Genomic DNA, 23,565 nt, shown 5'->3' on the forward strand with positions numbered 1-23,565 from the left:
CTCAGTCTGCTGTGAAACACAGACTTCTGGTTCTCACCCGCCTTGTCTGTGAGGGTGGGAGAGGAGCTAGGTTTCAGGGATCTCTGAGCCTTCTCTCAACTTTTCAAACTCTTTGATGGCATAATGCTTTTCAATCCTTCAATACAACTTAAGATTTTACTAGATGACAGGTTTATATTCATGTTTGTAAATATGTAAAGGTACCCTTATTCAGAGTTATTTCTTATTTAAAAAAGTATTATATACACGACAAATTGGAAACTCTGAATTTAGTGCTTGGAGTGACTCAAATCCATAACAGTCTGAGTAGACAGCAAGTCAACCCACCACTCATTCATCACAAACAGTCAAATCTTTCTGCTTCTTCCTTTGACGTGTTATGCTGGAATGCTGTCTGGCTTAACTTACATTTGGACCAGTAAACTACAGAGCTAATAAGCACTAGTTAAATCCTCACATTTTTCTTCCTATGTTTTATTGCCACATTCTGTCTAACTTCTAAATGGAATCTTTCTGTCTCTTTGCTTTTGGGGTACAGATTTATAATCCATTTTTTGAAGTTAACTGTTTTTGACCATTGTGGCCCCTTTGGCCCTTGAGCTGTCTGCAGTGATGGAACGCTGGGGATTGAAAGTGAGGGAGAACCTGCGGATGCTGTCATTGCTGATGCTGCTGTGTTCACATGTCCTTGATGTTGAAGCTGTTTGCATTTTACATGGCTTTTAAATATAGATGTACTAAAAATTGCCCTCTTTTGCCCTCTCCCACAATTCCATATTGCCATGGTTTCAACAAATGCTTAGAATGAGTTAGTTTTGTGCATCAGTAAAATGTTGCATTGCTGCATTAGATACAGAACTACAGGATGTGAAACCTATGAGGTGTGCATGTCAACGATGTAAACTCCCCCAAAAACTGTGGCTCAAAGGTGGTTGCATTTGGCAGGGTTTTTCTTGATGAGAGTGTGCCATATATTTGATTATCAGCAGCTGTTTCTTCCGAGATGCTTCCTCTTCTGTTTTTATAACTGCTCCTATGCTTCTGTAAAATAAAAAGGCAAACCTTCTATAAATTGGCAGCGAATGGGTATATGTAGGCAGCAGATCCTTGGAACAATTTCATGTAACGCTCTCATCTCTTTCTCGTTCAATTGCCTCCAATTTAAGCTCAGTAATGGCTTGATGGAGTTATACGAGGTGTCTAGCAATACTTTATTCTTAGAAAAATTCCATATTTTACAAATAACCCCAGCTCTATGGGGCTAATTGTTCTTTTGTAACAAATGTGTTGAATTACTGACTTCCCCTGTAAGTAGTTTCCTTCCTTTCTTTCCTTCCTCCTTGTCTGCTTAAATCCTGTGTTCTTTTAAAATTTTTTTTACCAACTTCCTGCTCCTAAACTCAGATTAATGAAATCATGAGATAAGATGTATTTTCATAAGGCAAACAAATGGAATCTGTTGGATTTCTTAGATCCGTGTTATTCATTGCTAGATGTTTATTTTTCACGTGATTTAAAGATTGGGAGGATCTGTCAGGATCATCTCCTTATAACTCTCTCATTTTACACAGAAGAATCTGAGGCCCATAAAGATTAAGCAACTTGTCCAGGGTCACAGAACTTAAGTTGCAGCAAGAGCTAATGTTGAGTATTGCATGTTGAATGCGAAGAGATGGGGTAAGGTCAACTGACTTCCTACATTGTTACCCTCATGAGGAGCAGAACATTGGGGTGTCGCCCTAAAGTCTCACAGAAGCGATTTTCAGTATGCCCACAGGGAGAGCAGCTTTGAAAGGTGATTTCCTCAGTAACAAGCTCATAAGAAACAGATACATTTCTCATTATAAATGCCTACACTTAAAAAAAAAATGTGACTGCCAAGCCAACTGGATGTTTTTTTGTTCTCTGCCTTATATCCATATTTATGGGGAAGTAAAATGACGATCAGAATGTTGCTTGCTGATTATGGAGCCCAGAGCAGGTGGGGGTGGAGCGCTAAGGAAGGACAGTCTGAAGGACGAATATAGTTCCACTCCAGGGCACACTTGACACCAGATACTATATTCCTCTTGTGGATTAATGCACCCTCTTCTATGGACATTGCTGGAGACATACAACCTGTGTTTGCTTACACAGCCTCCCTTTTGTCTGCTCCCCTCACCCTACCCACCTACTCTACTTTGCCCAGGACCACCCTACTGCCTATTGAGACATTCTTTGTTTCTCTGTTACTATCATCAGTGTTGTCCTTGCATTCATTCATCAGATATTTATTGAGCATTTATTCTATGCTGGGCAGTGTTGCAGGTAGAGGTAGAAGATTGAGCATGGAATAGAATGGGCAAGGTCTTTAGTGAAACTTACATAAGGAGGAGCCAGCCCTGGCGGTCTAGTGGTTGAGATTCCGTGCTCTCACTGCCGTCGCTCAGGGTGGTTTCCCAGTTAGGGAACCACACCACCCATCTGTCGGTTGTCACACTATGATGCTGAAAGCTACACCACTGGTATTTCAAACACCAGCAGGGTCACCCATGGTAGACGGGTTTCAGCAGAGCTTCCAGACTAGATAGACTAGGAAGAAGAACTCCCCCACCCCCCCCCCCCAAATGGCTCTTAAAACTCTATGAATAGCAGTAGAGCATTGTCTGATATGAGAGGATGGGGCAAAACACACCTGGCGGGGTGCTATACACAGGATCACTAGGAGTCAGATTCAAATCGACAGCATTGGCAACAACAGTGTGATAGGGAGGAGACAGATAATACGCAATTAAACAAACGAATGAACGGTGTAATTTCAAATAGTGACAAGTATATGAGGACAAACAGTGATGTGTCAAGGAGGCATTTTAGGGCAGCGAACTTGAGGTTGCTTGAGGTTGTGTAATCAGGAAATGCTTATCTGGGAAGATCTTGTATAAGCTGAGACGTGTTGTTATCCCCACTTTCTTCAGGTGGAAATTGAGGGAAGCTATCACCAGGATCATGCCATGTTCAGTTAGGGTGCAAACCTACACTGCATGTTGTCTTTACTTTTCTCTCAGGACTTCGTACTGAATATATGCTCTTTTTCGAACTCGGAGTTTAATGGACTGGCATGGGAAGGCGTTTCAGTACAGTGGTTAACAGTGCGAGCAGATCTAGATTTAGTCCCGTCTCCCACACTGGCTACCCGGAAGTCTCTAGGCAAGTTATCTCTCTAAACCTATTTCCCCATTTGTTAGAATTTACGGGGTTATTGTGGGTATTGAAGGAAGTAATATTCAAAAACCCATTTAGTGCTAAAGGTAATGGTGATTGTTGTGATGTTCTCTAAGGGACATCAGTAATAATCCTATGAGTGTTAAAATACTTGCTACTGTTGGTACTGAAAGCCTAGGAGTACTGTTAGCTCTCTGTCTATAAGATAAATTTTTCTTCGATCTCTCCTATTTACTCCCGCACCCCTCACATTCATTCATTCAACAAACGCTGTTTTAAATTGTTTTTGTTTTGTTTTTTTTAAAAAAAAACTTTATTGAGGTATGATTGACTTGCAAAAAGCTGTACATATTTAATGTATACAACTTGATGAATTTTGGAGATAAATATACACTCAAAACCATCACCACAATCTATGCCATAAACATGTCCATCACCTTTAAAAGAAGAAACACTTTTTTTTTTGTGAGGAAGATTAGCCCTGAACTAACTAACATCTGCCGCCAATCCTCCTCTTTTTGCTGGAGGAAGACTGGCCCTGAGCTAACATCCGTGCCCATCTTCCTCTACTTTAGATGTGAGACACCTGCCACAGCATGGCTTACCAAGCGGTGCTGCGTCTGCACCTGGGATCCAAACTGGCGAACCCCGGGCCGCCAAAGCAGAACATACAAACCCAATGGCTGCGCCACCAGGCTGGCCCCAAGAAACACTTTTTGCATGTCCATCTGCCCTTGCTAGATTCTGGATGAAGAACGTGATCAGACATGGTCTGTGCTCACAAGGTGCTCAGCTAACAATCTGTTAACCAAGCAATTGCATTCAGTGTGACATTGGTGACACAGTGGAGGAGGGATGCAGGGGACCAAGGAGCAGGTGGTCAACTGTACAGGCGAGGCTGGGAATTCTAGTCTGAGGCAGCAAAAGCAGGGAGGCAGGATGGGCCTGGGAAGTGCTGGTAGCTCGGTGCAGAATTTGAGCTAAACTTGGGCAGGATTTGAGGTGGAGCTCTTGGCTTGCATAGAAGTTTTCACTGTATCCTGTAAGGAATCAGGAACCTTTGAAGAGTTTTACACATTCAAGGAATAGATCTTCAGTTTTGTAGTCTAAAAAGATACCTGGCAGTCTAAATTATGGAGACATTGGAGGAAACAATGTCCAAGGCAGCCTGAATTCTTCTTTTTCGTCTTCCTCTTCCTCCACAGCAGGCAGAGGTTTTCTTCTTTTATCACCACAACAATACAGTTAAGTCATGTCTTATTCTTGACATTGAGATCCTAAAGTCAGCACGTAAGGAAGGTAAAACTTGCGGAGAGTCAGCAAAAGTCCTTGAGAAATCCCTTAGGAAGGTGTAGCTTGGGAGATCAACCTTCTCATAAAGTCCAACCCAGTGTGTGCTTTTCCCCAAGGGTTGGAAGAGATTGCTGCTGCTTTGTTTGGGCAAGAGATGAAATAATGACTTTGCTTGTGTTTAGGGGCCATGCTGTATGAAATATGAGGGAGCAGCAGGTTCGTGATCTCTGTCTCACTCCTGCTATGTGCACATGAGCTTTGGCGTCAAGTTGCCTGAACACTTATATTGCACTGTGTTTGTGCGTGCTCTTGTGCCCCTGTTTTCTATATCTGCAAAGCATTTATGGTTCAATTCGAGCAAGTTTTAAATGCACTTACAGTACAACTACTGTTACTGCGATAGCAATTTTTAGTATTTTCTGTATGTCAGACAATACAAAGTACATTCATCATTTCATTTAATCTTTAACAAACGTTTGAGATAAGTGGAATTTGTCCTCGTTGACCAAATAAAACTGCTGCTCTGAGATAACATACTATTTTCAAGTTCACTAATAAGTAAATGATGAATTGGGATTAAAACCCTGATCCATTCTGGCTTCAACCTTATATTCTCAGCTTTTACACACAATTTTCTTGAATTGGAAAGCCATTGTATGAACCTAGGCAAAAAAATATAGGAAAGTGAAATATGGCAGATGTAGGTATAGAACCGATAAGATCCCAAGGATGAGGAGGCAGTTAATGAGTTACTGTCTTTAAGGAGCCTTTAGGTGGTTAGTAATTGTCAAAAAACATGAATAGATATTTCAAAACACAAATGACTAATATATGAAGAAAAAGTTTTATATAACTGACAAAGAAATATACAAAATAAATATTCTGTCTTTTATTTCATTGGCAAAAATTTCCTAAATGGTCATATTTGGGATTGGTACCCTTATATACTTCAGATGACCATGTAACTTCAAATGACAGTGTAAGTTGGTATAACTTTTTGGAAAACAATTTGGTAATATGTATTATCTTAATTAGAGAACATTTTGTTGCAAAGAATAGAATCCCACTATAACTTAAGGGAAAAGAGGGATGTATAGGAACAATAAAAAGGTATCTCCTGGAGCTGAACTGAGGACAGTAAGTTCATCCAGGCTTCACAGGAGCCTGGAACCAGGACGGTTACACACCCTGCTGTCCCTCAGACTGGCCTCTTCTACAGCTGTCTGGATGGCAGAAAACATGGCCACCCCAAATCTCCATTAGACCACTTCCTTGCCCACTGCCCAGCTGAAACACACAAGTTCCAACTACTGATGCCTTGGAGAGAGACTCTGAGGGCTAAGCTTTGGATGGCACTTACCTTGGTCCCACTAGATATGGCCATGGAACACAGACATCCCTTGACTTAACCCAGTCAGAATGTCCTGTGAAGCAGGAACTCTTTGAAAGGGGAATAGTTAGAGCAAGCAAACAGAAGAACACACACACCTGCAACATATGCCAGTAGCATTAAAAATGTTCATGTCCTTTGACCCCACAGTCCCAATTTTAGAAATCTACCACTAGGAAGTTCCTGCGTGATCCAGTGAATGATTTATCGCATCACGTCAGGTGTTCCAGTGTGAATGGGGAGAAGCGGGAAACTCCTAACATGTTCAACAATAGGGACATGGCTAATGAATTATGATCTATTCATGAGATTGTATGTTGTGCAAATATTAAACACGTTTTCACAAAGTAAAGGAAAATGCTCACAATGAAATGTGAGTGCATATACATGTTGTGTATGCTGTACTAAGTTGCATTTTATAGAAAAAAATCCTAGAATTACACCAAATACTAGTTATCACTAGATTTTAGAATCACTTTTGTTGTCTTCTTTATAATTTTTTGGTAGATTTTAAGTGATTAACAATGGACTTACAGTAATTGTACAATTATAAAAAAATAAATTAACATGAAAATACTCAAAAAAGCTAATTATAATTTGGTAGGCAATATAAATCTAAGTAAAGTAACAATAACCAATATAAGCTAGTATGTATTTGTGTTATGGATTGTATAATAAAATCTTAAGGATGGATTTCCTAATAGACTTTTTAAAAGTCTGTTCAAGAGCTATTTTCCTATCACTGGTGGTATTCCTGTAGAAATTAGACAAGCACTTATAAGAGATACTGTAGAGAAAATTCATCTGTCAGGTATGTAGAATTAAATTACTTCTAAAATCCTTTTCAGCCCAAATAGTCTGTTATGGAAACAGAATTTTCTTGGGAATGATTGTTATGGTTGTTAGGAGAAGGTGTCCAAGCCAAGTAGCTTTTGTGAAAGAGAGGCGAAATTCTTATATAAGAGACATCAGAGTCTGTGGGATTAAGCAGGTGGCACTGAATTTGAGTCAGAACTTGCAGGAGGCGATAGGCTGGTGTTGGATTATGTGATGGAAGTCATTTTAAGGTTTGCTAATGATTGATGCTAAGGCAGAGTTAGGATTTGGCCGTTTATGGATAGAGGATAGTAACCAAATTGGCTGGCCAAATGGGAGAAGCATTTTCCTTGTTCATCCTCTAGTGAGATGAGTAAAGTGGTACAAAACTTGAACAAGAGAGCGGAGGGAAGCCACCATGGTAAGTCTGCTTGTCTGTGAGTTTAACTGTATTCTAGGAAGGAAGGGTGATGAGCCGTGATTTTTATGTTTTGGTGGTTAAGTTAAATTATGGCAGAGATACATTAACAGCTTTGCTATAAATTCAACATGAGAGTTGTTTAAATCTCAGATATTAAAATTCTTTGAAACTACACAGAACTACACAGGAACCAAGAACCTTCAATCTTTCTGGTGGGTGGGTAGGGGTGTGTGTGTGTGTTGTGTTTGGTGTCATCTTTTTGCCAAAGCAAAGTAATAGTAAAGGTATATTCTTTTTTTTTTTTTTAAAGATTTTATTTTTTCCTTTTTCTCCCCAAAGCCCCCCAGTACATAGTTGTATATTCTTTGTTGTGGGTCCTTCTAGTTGTAGCATGTGGGACACTGCCTCAGCGTGGTTTGATGAGCAGTGCCATGTCCGTGCCCAGGATTCAAACCAATGAAACACTGGGCCCCCTGCAGCGGAGCGCACGGACTTAACCACTCGGCCACGGGGCCAGCCCCTAAAGGTATATTCTTTTTGCTCATTAGGAAAAGGCATAGCTCCTTAAAGAGTAAGCTGATCTCAGGACTGAAACTTACTTTAGCATTTTCTGTAAAGCTTACTTTTCCTCTTTAAAACATGAAATAGGCATAAAATTATTACTGTAAAACTGATCAATACCTTTTTTCCTTGAGTTTTTTTGAGTTATTTTATGCTTTCTGATCATTGTGTACCTTGAGTCTCTTCTGTGATGATTAACAACTCGTAGACTAATTCTGAAGAGTATATCCTAAACTCAAGGTCATGGTCCTTTGAGGGCTCATGACTTTGAGCTCACTTAGCTTCAGCTTTCAGGTATCTGTTGGTGCCAAAACATTTGGGACTCCTCTTTCCAGATTAGCACCCCCATCCCCTATTAGAGTTTGTCACTGCCTTTTTGTTATAGAAAATTGTCAGAGTGTAGTTTCTTCTCTCAGAAGAACCAGCTCTGTACCAGGTAGACAAGCCACTAGCTAATCCGATAGTTTGACTACCAAAAATGCACAATGGCTTTGAAAAAGGCTGTTCCAAGATCCAGCTCTTTCCCTCTCAGGGAGCATATACCTGTTTAACAATAGTAAAAACTGAGTTACTTTGGCCAGATGGAAGTGAAAGGCAGATGCTTTGAAGCACATACAATGGCTGTCCACTTTTCCTGCATCCTCAGCCACTCAGAACTGTTTCTCTTGATTGCCCACAGGTATAATAAATTCCCACAAGAGCTCTTCTGTTGTTTGTGAACATTGGCAGAAAGGGGCAAGGGCATGATGTTTGCATAAAATTTCTAGGGGGGAACAGATCAAATGGACTCTCCTTTGATAAAGTTAGATAGGTTTATCTCCTTGTCTAGGCAACCCCAGCATTCCGTTAATAAACATTTAAGTGTTTTCTTTGTGTCCAGCACTGTGCTGAGCAGTAAAGATACGGTATTGCTCTCAATAAGCTCACTTTAGTAACTAAAATGTATAATGCAAACTGGTAAGACTGTAAAAGTGTGCACAAGGTGCTGTCATTGCACAGAGAGAAGGAAGGACTCGTGCCCAAGCCAGAGAATCAGAAAGAGGTTGCCTTGGAGACAGCTCTGCCCCACATCTTAGGGGTGAGGAGAGTTCTGCCAGGTGGAGAAGGAAGGGTATTTCCTGTCAAGGGAGCAACATACATAAAGGCTTGAAAATGATGAAAGCACAATACGTGTTTGGAATCCAAGGAAGTGGGTGTAACCAGAGTATTGGGATTGAATGTAGGTGTGGAGTGGTTAGGATTTGTAAGATAATGGCACTGAATTTTGTTAGATTGTGTAAACCAGGCCTTATTGGGACTTTATCCTGTTGGCAGTGGACAAGTGTCTTCCAGATTTTTCAGCTGGCAAGCAACTTGGTCCTTTATACCTTTTGGAAAGATGACTCTGACAGCACCGTAGAGAAAGGGTTGGGGTGGCAAGCTTCCCTGCCATTTTGATAGGGAACAGATGGTCCAAGAGAGGGATGATGAGTTCCTTGAATTAAGACAGTGGCACAAAAATGTAGAAGACGTCAGGAACTGAAAAGTCTGTAGGAGTATAATTGTCAGGACTTGGTGATTAGCTAGATGTGAAGGAGTGGAAAGTGTCAAGGACAGTGCTGAAGTTTCCAGCTTGGATTGCTGACTAGATGATGCATCATTAGAGGGGAAGCAGGCTCAAGTCCTACTTTTGACTTTGGAACTGTATTGAATATCTCATCACAAGGCTAACTGGTTTACATTTACATATGAAGTGTGTGTGTTTGTGTGTGTGTGTGTGTGTATTCTTTTTGATGAGGAAGATTGGCCCTGAGCTAGCATCTGTGCCAGTCTACCTCTGTTTTGTTTGTAGGACACCACCACAGCAGCATGGCTTGATGAGCAGTGTGTAGGTCTGCACCCAGGATACGAACCCATGAACCCTGGGCTGCTGAAGCAGAGCAGCCCACTGCACCACTGGGCTGGCTCCTGAAATTTATATTTTTTACAATTTCAAATACAAATGCCACATAAGTCCATGTAAATCTTAGTATGATAAATTGTATGTTTCCATTTTGCAAAAAAGGAAAACATGACAGCAAAAGGAAAATAATCCGACATTAAAAAGAACTACTTTTCCTTGTGTATCATAATTCAAATTGTAGCAATTCCTACCATTTAAAATTGTTGCCTATCAACAGGTAACTGAACCCTTGCTGTGGAGTGAATGACAAAATTAAAACAGCATTCTTTTGAGTTCACAGTATAACTTGGAAAAACTAATATTTATATTTATGCAAAAATGTCTAAAATCTATCTAAGCAGGAAATTAGTTATATACATATTTCAGTAATAAACTATTAAAGCAGGGTCAATATTGAGACAAGAAATGTCTGTACAATGTTGGTCTTTGTTTTTATTTTTTTTAATGACTGAAAAAAAATTTCAGTGTTAAGTGGGCTCCTTTAAGACACAGATCAACTGCCAGTCTTCCAGGAAACCTTGTTTCCCAGCTGCATTACTCTTCTCTGAGCTCCTGGAGCACTCTGTGATTATATTTATCATCAACGTATTTTGCCATTGGCTGTTCTCTTATTTCTTTCCCCAACAATATTGAGTTCCTGAGGCTAGGAACTATTTTATTCCTCCACTTTAAATTCAGATTGTTGAACTGAATTAAGGCTAAGAAAAAGAAATTTAAGGTAAAGGAACTTACCCAAATTGCCAGTGACAATTTTGCGTTGCCGTTTCAACACTTGGAAGACAAGGAGAGATACCACACCAGAGGATTGGAACAGTATCTACCTCATCTAGCTGCTTGTCTCCACTTCTGGAAAGAGCCCTACTCCAACAAAGAGAGTTGAACAGTTCCTCCTCAAATCTCTGGTGGTGCTGGACCCGTTCTTGTCCAGCTCTCCCTAATTAAATTGGATGCTGTTGGGGTCATGGATTTCGTTGATCATCTTTATGCTCCCAGGTGTTCACACAAGGACCAGCAAATAGAAGGTGCCAGATAAAGCATCAAATGGAAGGAATGAGGAAAAGAATGAGTCTTACCCAAACGTCTTCAAAGTGTTTGAGAATCACTGAGGAACTGGAAGGTTGTCATCATCAGTAGAGCTGCAGAGTTAAAAGCAACAATAATCTTTGTGAATGAAACAAAAGTCCTTTTTTATACATATTTGTTTTGATTTGAAAAATCTGCTTTCCTGCCTATCCCTACTGGTCTTGCCAGACTATGCTGACATTTGGCTTTCCATATGTGGTGCTACTTCAAACAACTTCATTTACTCTTGAAGTAAAACTTCCTACCTTTATTTGAACAGCAGGGATAAAAACAGGCAGATAGAAACTGTATTTTCACAGATATATATGAGTATATGTGTCTTTCAAAAATAAAAATGATTGTGGATGGATAAGGACCAAAATCTCATAGAGAAAGATAGGATTAATTGAAAACTGTGGTTATATAATACCAATTTTAAGGAGGCAGTCAAATGAGTTTTCAAAAAAACGAGATAATCTATTGAACAAGTCTAACCCAGTCTATAACTAGTAACTTGATTTTAATAAATAACAGGCTGTCGATCTCTAATTAGTATATAATGGAATAACTAAAATTGTCAAAATACTCTTCTCAGAAAGCTGGACAAAAACAACAAATAGTAAGCAGGAGAAAAAGCTCTTTGAAAAGTTATAGGATGTGGAAATAGTTCCCCTATTTAAAGTTGTGATTAGTATCAGCAGCATTTTCTATTTGCACTGAGTATGCGTGATACCTGGTCTTTTAGACCCACCCTGGTTAATAGTAATGATGGTGAAACTGACAAGGTTATCTATTCCAAACCTGTATGTTTACATTGATGCATACTATGAACTACATAATGTGTAAATTATAAAGCGATCTTCTAGTGCAAACTCTTACATTTAAAATAAAGTTTCTTTAAAGGGAATAAAAACCTCTCATTTTAAATTCCAGGGTAGTTATTAGAAGGTTTATTTATAAACAATAAGAGTAAAAATTCTTCTCTAGTAAAATGTCTCTGACCTATGGAGACATCAAAACTTTAATCTGCTATTTAAATGAAGAAAGAAATGGGAAACTTAGTACTTTGGGTTGAGATGGTAATTTTATCTAATGAGTACATAACTATGACATAGTATTGGGACTATAGCTGCATAATACTGTAGTGGATCTGGAAATGACCCTAATTTAAATTGGGCAATTTCAGGTCTCGTGTGTTTTTAGTGAGTACCAAAAAAGTGCCTAAGTGTTTAGTAAAGCTTCTTTATTAACTCATTCAAATTAGCAAATATTGTGTGGCTTCTGTGTACTTTGAACTGACCTTGTCTTGGGGGAGGGAGTATATAAAAATGATTTTGTTAAACTGTGAGGTTGCGTCTAATTTTCCCCTTTTCTAAATGCCGTGACATTCATCTTTATGTGGGCAGCTTTTTGTTTAGGATCTCTTGCCCACAGTGGCAGAGTGAGGTGAGGTGCAGTTTTCTGGGTTTTGATATGCATTGTCATTTTGCCTCCTCAATGGATGTTTCAATTTGCCTGCCACTGGGGATGCTTGAGATGACGGTTTCTTCAGGATTGGATCTTATAATTTAAAAACATTTATTCCAATGCAAAGCTTAAAAATGATATTCTTTTAACTGGTATCTTTTACTATGGGAATAGCATTCTTTTTCAAATATTTCTTTATCAACATTATTGAGTTACTTTTAGATGAAAATGTAATGATATCCTTAATTTCATGAAATTTTCTTAATTTTTTTTATCATAATTGATATTCTAGAATCAAACCATTGGGTTAGGTGGTCTTCTTAGCATCTAGACTGATCTAAAGAATATGGTTAAAGTTTTAGGAGAATTCAACTTAAAATCGTTCTGGAGATTTTTTTTTTCCAAATTACTTCAGTGTTGTTGCATGTAGTGTTTACTGTTTATGCTGCCTGCTTTTTATAGTCATCATCATTTTAATATTGGTACAATAGCATCTATGTCAGCTTTACGACATAGCTAAATTTTAGGAATAACTTGAAGATCGAAGGGTTATTAGATGAAATGTACAAAATCCCTGTGAAAAACTACCTAGGAACATAAATACTACTTATCTTCTAGAAGTTGCCTTCTCCAGAGCAATGGTCCATGAAGGGTTATGTGTCCCAGCGTGTAAGAGCTGAACCACTGCAGTGCAGGAAGCAGATCCTGGAACTTGGAAGATTTTGCCTAAGGAGTTTAAAAGAAAACACACCTTAGCCTTCCTAATATATATGGATTTATTCTGGGACCTTCCATCTATGTGTCAGATACATCTAGCATATCAGGCACGTGTGAGGAATTCTGAGGGAAGAACGGGAGGTAGGCAGTAGCAAGCTCACTTGTCTCTTTTGTGCCCATGGCTTTTTAGGCCTGGCTGGTTAAACACACTAAGATGACTTTATCTTAGTTAGTGGAATTCTGGCAATACTTGGTAACAAGTGACCATAAACATCTTTCGTACCACCTAGAGATTTGTACGTTTTGTAATGGCACGGTACTTAAGCAAGTTGTCAGACCAAAGACATTGTGTCTTTTTCTTTTACAAAAAACCACAAATGTTCCTCATTCACTCACCTTTCATGTGAAGACAAGTGTCTGTCAGGACATGGTTAGCGGGTTCTTACCTGGCAGATATATTTGGAAAAAAAACCAGAACCTGTCCTTTTGAGGTAAAGGGGACATTCGAATGAGTAAGAAAGTAATTGGCATAGGAAAAGTGCACTATGGACAGAGCATTTTTGAAATGATTGTTTGGAAATGTTTCCATGATTATATAATTTTATCACCAAAATTGGTATATGTATCTTCTATTTTTTTATTTATTTTTTAAAAAACTCATTTTTTGCACACATCTAAACTTAAATACACATCTTGTTAACTTTGTTTAAAAATCTTTGAAATAGCTTTAGTAGATTTTAGACCAAATTTTCAAAAATAAAAAAATTTAACACCTTCCAAGACATCAAGGCAGATGGAAATTTACTACAAGAATTTCAAGCAAAACCTTTGCGTAATTGGTAGGTGGGATTTAAAAATGTATGCCATGATTTAGTAAATTTAGCCAATGGTGTACTTCCTTTTAGAACAGTGAATCTTTCTCAGGTAGGGCAATCATTAAAACCAAGAATGGAGGTAAGTTGACTTAGATCCGCTCTTTCAAATTGCTGTATCATGAAATACTTAACCAAGATTTTAAAAAACAAAACAGATTGAATCACATTGTTTTTTCAAAAATAACATTTTGTTGTTACCTCATCCTATTTTAAGTTTTATTTTTGTGTTTTACAGTATGCATTTTAATGCAGTAATATTTGTATTTAACTTGTACATTTATACATGCACGTATCATATATACATATTTGGGAGTGCAGTGGCCAGATTTCATACTAAGAGGGATGTGCCATCAAAAAGTTTGGAGATCATTGTTCTAGAAAACCTTCCCTGACCCTCCACTATGCACCTATAAGAGTAACAAGGCCCCAGCCAGACAATCACCATTTTACTTATCTGCTCTCCCTTTGACTCCTTGGAAGGGACCATTTAATGACATTGTGTTAAGTGTCTGACACAATGAACATGGGGTTCATAATAATGAATGGGACGGTCATGATCCTTGGTCTCCAGAAGCTTTGGGAATAGTCAGGAAGACACATGCTAAACAAGGACATTGAATGAACATACAGTTGTAAATAAGTGTTCAAAGGAAATCCACAGAGGATAGTGAGATTAGTCGTATGTGAAGACCTTAAGGCCGTAGGAACTGAAAAGGATAGTGTGGCTAAAGGAAAGTGAGATTGAAGGAAAGTGATGGTCAGGACTTTGTCAACAATCCCCAACTGCCTAGCAGTGTGCCATGGACAGTGTATTGAGTCCCACGTAGGGGCTCAGTAATTCTCTGTAAATAAACAGATAGAACAATTCTAGAAGCGATCTCAAATTGGTGGCTCAAAGTTTTCTTTGACTCACAATGTTTCTGAGTTTTAAAATTTAAATTAAAAAAAAAATCGTTCTCCAGTTTGCTACAACTAACTCTTAATTCATCCTGTTCTAAACCTGTATCCTTACCCATTTGTGTTATCTGTCAACATGCTAGATATGTTTGCCTTTACTACCTTGAGTAGAGGATAAAGATAAGCCATACTCCATGGACAGTGAGCTGTTTACTAATAAAAGATTATTTATCTTGGGTTCTACTAGTCATTAATGTACAAACTAAAGTGTGTGTCTTAAAGACTATGTGGATATTTTATAATCCATGGTGTAATATTGAAAACCTATTTCTGTTTCAGCACTGTTGGGAAAGTTCACAATATATTGATCGTCAGGGTAATAAGTTGAAAATTTCAAGCAAGTAAATTTATAATTTATCAAGTACGCATTTATCAGTTAAGGCTCATAGGTTGGAAATAGGCTGTTCGTGTTTTTTTAAATTAATTCCCTTTTTATCCTTGGTCTTAATTCCTCTTACGAAGACAGTAGAAAAAGTTATCTCAAAGCTTACTGAAATCTGGATCTGCTAATATTCTTTCTTTCTTTGGAATTTTCTTTATTTCTGTAATATACTTCTGCGATGCATCAAGAAGGAAGCTGCATGTTTAAGTGTGTCATTATCTGTGGGCTGATTAGAGAGGACGATTTGCAAAGATAGGATGGTGCTGGTTATATTTAGGGTATCTTTTCTTTCCATGTTCTGAGTTTGTCCTTTAAGAATATTTGGGACAATAGAAAAGGCCTAAGCAGTTGTGTTACACCAGCAAGCTGTGCATTAGGATGTTAGGGAAAGGAAGACAGTAATTAAAAGAAATCTGGATGAGGCAGCTGATGAAAAAACAGAGAAATAAGAGCCCTCTCTCTTCCCTCCTAAGTTAATATCAACCCAACTGGCCATACTTTACCCTTTATCTGACCTGATAAGGGCAAAGCCTAAGTTTTATTTTCTTAAAGCCTCAGAGGAGCCTGTTGTAGAAGCTGCATGGTTATTTCAAAGTTGGAAAAAATAATAGGTTCCTGTGGAAATTTATGAAAAGAAAATGTTTTTCTTGACTTCCTTCTCAAAACTGGTGATTGATAGAGGGAACATGGTTTGGGAACTTAGTTTGAAAGCAAAGGGGCAAGAGATGAGGCTAGAAAGGTAAGCAGGGGCCAGAACCTTCAGGCCTTCTGTGGGGTTTGGATTTCACTCTAGGTGAGGTCAGCAGCCTTCGAGGATATCAGCTGGTGAGTGATGGACAGTCCTGCAAGCTGTAATGAAGTTTACAGGTCTGCCACACATTTCCTCACTAAGACCTGAAATAGGATCCTTTCCTTCCTTCTGCTGCCTAATGAAATCCTACTTATCCTTTACAATAAAGTTTAAACTTCCCTTCTCCAGTGAAGGAGGTACTTTCCAGATTTACATAAATGAGAGCAGGAAGCTGAAGAGAGGTTGGTACGGAAAATAGACATTTTAGAATCTTCTGCATAGTGCAGTAGTTGCAGCCCTCCTGGGGTCAGTTGTACAGAGTAGGTAAGAGAAGAGAAGAAAGAGAAGCATGCAGAGGAACAGTACAGGCAATGGAGAGTCTACGATAGTCTAGGAACTCAGAAGCGTGAACTAATAGACTGGGGAGCAGTAAGGATAAGCTGACTGACGTCGATAGCATAAATTGATGGTGGGAAATATTCCAGTTTATTCTAAAATATACCTAACATAAAATTTACCATTTTAGCCATTTTTTTTTTTTTTTAAGATTTTATTTTTTTCCTTTTTCTCCCCAAAGCCCCCCGGTACATAGTTGTGTATTCTTCGTTGTGGGTTCCTCTAGTTGTGGCATGTGGGACGCTGCCTCAGCATGGTCTGACGAGCAGTGCCATGTCCGCGCCCAGGATTCGAACCGACGAAACACTGGGCCGCCTGCAGCGGAGCGCGCGAACTTAACCACTCGGCCACGGGGCCAGCCCCCATTTTAGCCATTTTTAAGTGTACAGTTCTGTGGCATTAGTACATTCACATTGTTCTACCACCATCACCACCATTCATCTGTAGAACTTTTTCATCTTCCCCAACTGAAATTCTGTAGCATTAAATAGTTGCAATAATGTTTTACTCGCAATACATGGCAACTTCAGCACTAGACCCCTATAGGCGGACATCCTTATTTAGATAGAGATGAAAGAGATGCAGGTAAAGCACACTAAACTGCTAGAGAAAGCACTTGTAAAGAGTGACTGTTGGGAGGTGGGTGAGGCATCGGGACTGTGATAAGGAGGGACTGAGCGGAGAAGAGGAATGAACATCTGTGTGCCCCGCATGATGTTGAGTGCTTTGCGTATGTTATTTAATGAAGTTCTTGTGAGAGCTAAGAATGGGTTCCTTCCAGAGTTTAGAGCGGGAAAGGCGGAAATCTAGGTGATGGCAAGATGAGAATTGTAGAATTTGAAATCTCAGAATTAACTACTTAATGAAGTGAAGGTGATTTACTTACACGAAACACATAGTTCCTCCAGGGTAAGGTGATTACTTGGAGTTGATCAAGTGGAATCCAAAGATGTTCCATAAAAATAATAATGGGCATAATTAAAGAAGAAACAACATATTTATCAATTAGCTTAGTTTCTTCTTTGAATTTAGATAATATCAGTTACCTGGGATTAGTACAAAAGCAAAACTAGATAAAAGGCATGAAAGACAGAGAAAAGAGTGGACCTCGATGAGGGGAAATGCCAAAAGAGAAGAAATATCACTGATTTAAAGTGTGTTTATGGCTGATCTGTCTATGTGAACATATGAAATAAGTGGTGTGATACAGGAAATCCACACAGATAAGATCAGACAGGCTATAAATAAGGACATGAGGATCAATTCCATAATTTAGATTAGGAAGGAGTGTTTTTGCTCTAGGATTATATGTTTTTTATTAGAAGAGAATTTCTAAAGTGAGATGACATTTCAGATCAAGGTTTCTTTTCCTAAACTGTATATCTAAAATATGCAAACTCTCCCTATCCATATGCCATTAGAAAGATGTGTAGCTTTCCATGGGCTTCCCAAGTAGAAGAGTAATGGAATTGAGTTAGAAGCCAGAATGGCCAGCAGTTTAATCTAGGATTGTGTTGTCATCCATCCAGAAACCATAGTTTGAGGAGTACTGTCTGCTTTAACAGTACTGTGTGGTTGGGACTTTAACTGAATATCTAACTAAAGAATTAATATAATTAAGTACATTATTTTTTTTTCTCTCTCTTTTTTTTTTTTTTTTTTTTTTGATGAAGATTAGGCCTGAGCTAACTGCTGCCAATCCTCCTCTTTTTGCTGAGGAAGCCTGGCCCTGAGCTAACATCCGTGCCCGTCTTCCTCTGATTTATATGTGGGACGCCTACCACAGCATGGCTTGTCAAGCGGTGCCATGTCTACATCTGGGATCCGAACAGGCGAACCCCAGGCTGCCAAAGCAGAACGCGCACACTTAACCGCTGCGCCACCGGGCTGGCCCTAAGTACATTAAATTAAAAAAAAAAAAGAGAGAGAGAGATTCAGGGATAATAGGCTTGCTTTGAAGATCTGTATAAAAATAATTTGGTACAAAAATATTCAAGCAACAGGATTTACCTGGCATGTATTCAAGAATTTGCAGGCCTCACTTCATTAAGGCTCACAGACATGCAAAATGGATATTATGCATCAATTGGTTGGTTTTTCAAATTAAAAGGTGTTTTTTAAGTTAACAAGGGAATCATTTTAATACCAAATTGTTATTTGATTTTATTAGACCGTTATTAGAAGACTAAAGAGTGCAAAATGGGTTAAGATTCAGATTAGTTTCATTCTGTGAAAATGGAGATTGCCTCCCAGTTAAATAATATTGGAGAATCAATCTGAAGATTTTACTCCTTAGTTGATAATGGAAAGTCAAAAGTACTTCAATTATTTTTTCCTACCTCTTGTTCTATCCGAACACAGTGAAATGCTAACATTCACTTGACATAATTGTCTTGTTATTTTATTGCCAAAATACATTTATTAGTAAATAACTATTAAAGCCAACTTTGTCGTTAGTATATGGAAGTTTTCATTTACAGGATAGATGATGTGCCAGGTAGCTTGAAATAAAAACACTGGGCCAGACAACTTGGTCCCCCCACACCCCCTCACCTTGTTTTAAACATTGTAGATTAATAGATTTTAATTCAGGAAACACAGGTTGCATGCTAAAATTTTTGCTGTAGATCGTTTCCATTAGAATTGGTAAGCTATTGGAAATAACACAGCTAGCCTTTAATAGAAAGTAAACTAAGTGCAATATAATGAAAAAGCAAGTGGTTATGAAAGACCATGTGGATGTTCGACAGAACTTTCTGAGTTTTCCTTACTCTTCAGAATTTGTAAAGAAACCACCCCTCTATAAGGAGGAAAAGCCTGAGAGCATGGTGACAGCCCATGAAGTCTTCAGTGCACAGGGTATTTTGTGAATAGCTATGAGTCTGTTAGCATGGATTTTGGATATTTTTCAGGACTTATATCTATGACAAATAATCTTACCAAATTAAATTATCTAAACATTTATTTGAAAAGGCCTTTTAAATATACCATCCTAGACTTCAATGTTCACAAATGGACTTTCTGTAGAGAGCTAATTAGGTCACTTTTTAATTTTTCAAAGTTATTAAAAATCATAGGAAACAAAATGAACCGGTGATTAGCTCTCCTATTGATGATGAGAAAGGCAGTGGATGTACCAAAAATGATTTAGTTTTGAGTTTATACTATCCAAGACAAACCATCCCTTTCATAGCCCCTCTCTTTTTTAAAGAATAAATTGCTTTATTTGCTCCTTAATTTTTTTAAATTGAGATAATTTATATACAGTAAAATTCACCATCTTTAGGGTACAATTCTGAGTTTAGACAAATGCATACAGGCATGTAACCACCACCACAATGAAGATACAGAGTATCTTCAAAGATTCCATCGTGCCGTTTCATAATCAGTCAGTCTCTTCCCACACCACCAGCCCCCTGCAACCTCAAATCTATTTTCTGTCCCTATAGATTTGCCTTTTCCAGATTGTCATGTGGAATCACACAGATGCAGCCTTTTAAGTTGGCTTCTTTCTGATGCACATATGAGTGTCCTTAGTTCGTTCTTTGTTATTACGGAGTGTTAGGCGATTTTATGGATTTACCATCATTTGCTTATTCTTTCACTACTTGAAGGACAATTAGGTGTTTTCCAGCTTTTAGTGCTTAGGAATAAAGCCTCTGTAAATATTCATGTACAGGTTTTTGTGTAAATGTAAGTATTCATTTCACTGGGGTAAGTGCCTAGGAGTGTGATCGCTGGGTTATGTGGAAGTGCATGTTTAACTTTATAAGAAACTGCCATGGCTGCTGTTGGGAGCTTAGAATTTAGTTACAAGTTTGCGGTAGATGCTGAATATAATTGCAGATTATCCACTTATGGACAATGAGAGTCAATCATAATAGTTATATTTTATTTTAATTATCACTTCCTAGTTGCAAATCATGTTTTGGTTTTCATCTATGTATAAAGATTGAAAAGTGGATTAAGGGTCAGCTCTGGTGACCTAGTGGTTAAACTTTGGCACGTTCCACTTTGGCGGCCCGGGTTTGGTTCCTGGGTATGGAATCACACCACTCATCTGTCAGTGGCCATGCTGTGGCAGTGGCGCACATAAAAAAAAATAAGAGGAAGATTGGCTACAGATGTTAGCTCAGGGTGAATCTTTCCTAGGGGGAAAAAAAAGATTCAAAAGTGGATTCCATTATATCTTAATTTATTGTACAGAGGTGAATTTCATTTCTTAAAGGTTGTCATTTTACTAGTGTTACTGGCCACGATATTTTTAACCTCTGAAACCTAGTTTTCTCTCCTGTAAAATGGTGATAAATTATTACTCCTTACCTTACCTGTATTATTGCTTTCACAGAAGAGTGGTTCTCTTCTGTAAAATAATGATAAATTACTATTACCTTAAAGTGAGGATTTCATAAAATGCTGCATGGAAAGTGGTTAACATAGCACCTGGCACTAAATAAATTTTAGCTGCAAAAAAAGAAAAGGAGGTATTTGTTTGAAAACCAAACCTGAGATTGTAATTTAAACATTGCTATCAAAGCTCAGGAAGCACAGAAGTTGGGGCATTTTTATGACAGAGAAACATTCTGCTTTTTACATTACTGAAACTTGCCGAGGCTAAGTGGTCTTGGAATCAAATCTAAACAGTTTTCCTGCCACAGTGAAATTTAAACACACGGGTGGAGTTTGCAGAGGAAATAAAAGACAATTCAGGTTTCTTCTCTTTCTTTGACTCCCTTCTCCATGTTTTAATTGTCTGTTCTTTTTAGATTAGTTGTAAAACCCTATTCATGCCTAATATGCAAACACATTTCTTTCATTAAGAATTATCGGGTCAATAACCCCTACTTCCTGATGAGGAGGCAGAAGTTACTGTGAGTCGAATTTGCGTGTATACGTAAGCCCCTCATACCTCATCCTGAGCATTGCCCCGCTGCCCTAACATTAAGCAATTCTTTTTTGTTGTTAATGCCATCAAGTCAGTGCTGACTTCTACTGACCCTGTGTACAGCAGAGCGGAATTCTACCCGGTCTTTTTGCACCATCCTTTTACCTTCTGGCGCTCTATCAGACAGTGCTCTGCTGCTATTCACAGGGTTTTCATGGCCAATTTTTTTCAGAAGTGGATGGCTTCCAGGTTTTTTCTTCCTAGTCTGTCTAGTCTGGGAGCTCCGCTGAAACCTGTCCACCTTAGGTGACCCTGCTGGTATTTGAAATACTGGCGGCATAGCTTTCAGTATCACAGCAACACGCAGCACCATAGTTTGACAACCAACAAGCGGGTGCAATTGAGCCAGAGCTTTAGGCCATCAGTGAGTGAGTCAGGACTCCAGACAGGCAAGCTGCTGCCCAGTGGTTCTCCACGTGTGGTCCATAAAGTGCAGTCCGAGACCAGCAGTGTCCGTGGCACCTGGGAGCTTGTTAGAAATGCAAATCCTGGGGCTCCACCACAGACTGGTAGAATTCAACTCTTGAGGTGGAACAGTGTGGGTTTTCAGATGCCATCCAGGTGACCTGATGCACACAGCAGTGTGGGAACCACTGCATCTGGACACACTGAGGAGGGCTTGGCAGGGGTTATTTGCAACCATGAGGGTGATGTGTCTAGCATGTTACTTCATTGTGATTTTATAAATATTTAAATTGACATTTTCTGATTTTTCAGGACTATGAGAAATTTTTATAGTGCTGATTAAATATGTTTATAAAGACATATAAAGATGAGTAATAAGTATTTTACCAGTGTTCTGAAATACCATATGAAACTTGGTTTCCTTAGGAAATTGGTGAGTAGTATTTATTCAGTCTGCACTATTTATTCACCAAGATCAGTGAGCTGTGCTAAAATGGAAAGTCATAAGTGACAAAATAGCATTTGAGATCATTCAAATTAACATTTTAACATCTTAAGCCTGTGAATCCTGAATCTGTAACCTCTTTGGTCAAGGGCACGGACCCAGTTAAAGTGGAAACAAACTGTTTTCATGTTGGCTTTTTTAGAGCATTACTAATAGCTAAGGAATTAGTCAGTTTATAAACCATCCTATTCCCAAATGTATTTCCAGTGCCTTTGAGCTTCCATGTGCCTCTGTTGTTGTTTATTTTCCTGCAATAAATAGAAGTCTCTCCATCCTCATACACTCAGTCTCACAAGAAACACTGCAGCAGCCCTTCCTCTGGGAGGTGTGGCATATTATGCATGAGGTTGTCTTGGGGCAGTAAGGTCTAAGAATGCCTTGAAGTAAACAGGGCACCGATCAGAGCTTCTGGCTGATCTGTGTGATCTCCAGTCTACCACCGGCTGTAAAGCCAGGAGTGAAATTTATCACATGAACTTTAGAAGAATAAAGCTGAACATTTTTTTATCAAGCCAAAGTAGACTGATTATCAGTATATGTGAAATCATGTCCACTGACCAAGGTAAGTGGTTTCATTTTCTAGTGTATCTTTCTCATGTTTTTTTTTTCAGTGTCTATGGGTCCATTTATAACACAGCTGAGGGACATAAAAGTGGCAGAGTTTGGTTTTGTTTTAAAGTTAAGAATAAGGTTTACATTATTTTTCAACTTGAACATTAAAGTATGAACTATATTCGTGGTTTTTGGCTCTTCCAGGAGGCGGCTTCGGGGTTAGCGAAATACAAATTTATTTAATAGTTTTCTCTCTCTGACTCATCCTTACTAACATTAGAAAAGTTTGAAAATCCAGTCACTGATGGAGGAATGCAGAGAAAGAAATCAAAAGTTTTCTTTTGTTCCTTCCATTTCTCATGTGAACAAAGCTAAGAAATGTTTACCACTAATCCTTTTATGTGCTACTGCAGGGAGCAGTGTTCGGTGCAAACAAACAAATCCTCACCGTGCCGGTCGTCTTGTTGTAGCAAAGCGCAGTGGGGTACTTGTTACTTGTTTCCATACATGATAACGTTGTAGAGGTAGGTAGGCATCTGTTTGTTTGTTTCTTTTAATTGTTAGTGGCATTAAGCCACTGTTTTCCACCCCCCAGTATTCTAGAGAGTATATTAATGAGAAATCGATTCTTTCAGAGGAATGAAATTCTCCTGTGTGGTAGAAATGTAATCATGTGACAGGAAATTTCTGCTAAAAATATTTTTTAAAACTGAAATGGGTTCATTTTGTGTAACTGTTTTCCTGTTTCTGTATGGATGCGAACCTTCCTGAAGAATATCTACACTGCTAAACAAGGTGAGCTAAACCTTAGAGCAGGCAGCCTTCGTAGTCACCAAGATTCTCTTTCTTGTGGTGTCCCTCTTCCCTTCTGTTGGCCTGGGGAGCTTG

At 38.7% G+C, this 23,565-nt stretch overlaps 1 protein-coding gene across 10 annotated transcripts in view; it reads left to right on the forward strand.

Annotated features, from left to right (window-relative positions):
• The window catches only part of FGD4 (FYVE, RhoGEF and PH domain containing 4), a 192,541-nt gene that overhangs the window by 85,660 nt on the left and 83,316 nt on the right, over window positions 1–23,565 (forward strand). The window contains exon 1 of one of the 10 annotated variants that reach the window (XM_070494671.1): window positions 22,407–22,687. The exons of 7 other annotated variants lie outside the window; for them this stretch is intronic. In XM_070494671.1, coding sequence (XP_070350772.1) covers window positions 22,597–22,687 — 91 coding nt within the window. In that variant the 5' untranslated portion in view covers window positions 22,407–22,596. Of the gene's footprint in view, window positions 1–22,406; window positions 22,688–23,366; window positions 23,473–23,565 lie in introns of those variants that run through there. 2 more of the 10 variants (XM_070494676.1, XM_070494672.1) reach the window with 2 other exon arrangements.

The sequence above is a fragment of the Equus asinus genome, chromosome 22 (genome assembly GCF_041296235.1).
Source record: "Equus asinus isolate D_3611 breed Donkey chromosome 22, EquAss-T2T_v2, whole genome shotgun sequence".
In the NCBI taxonomy this organism is placed as follows: domain Eukaryota; kingdom Metazoa; phylum Chordata; class Mammalia; order Perissodactyla; family Equidae; genus Equus; species Equus asinus.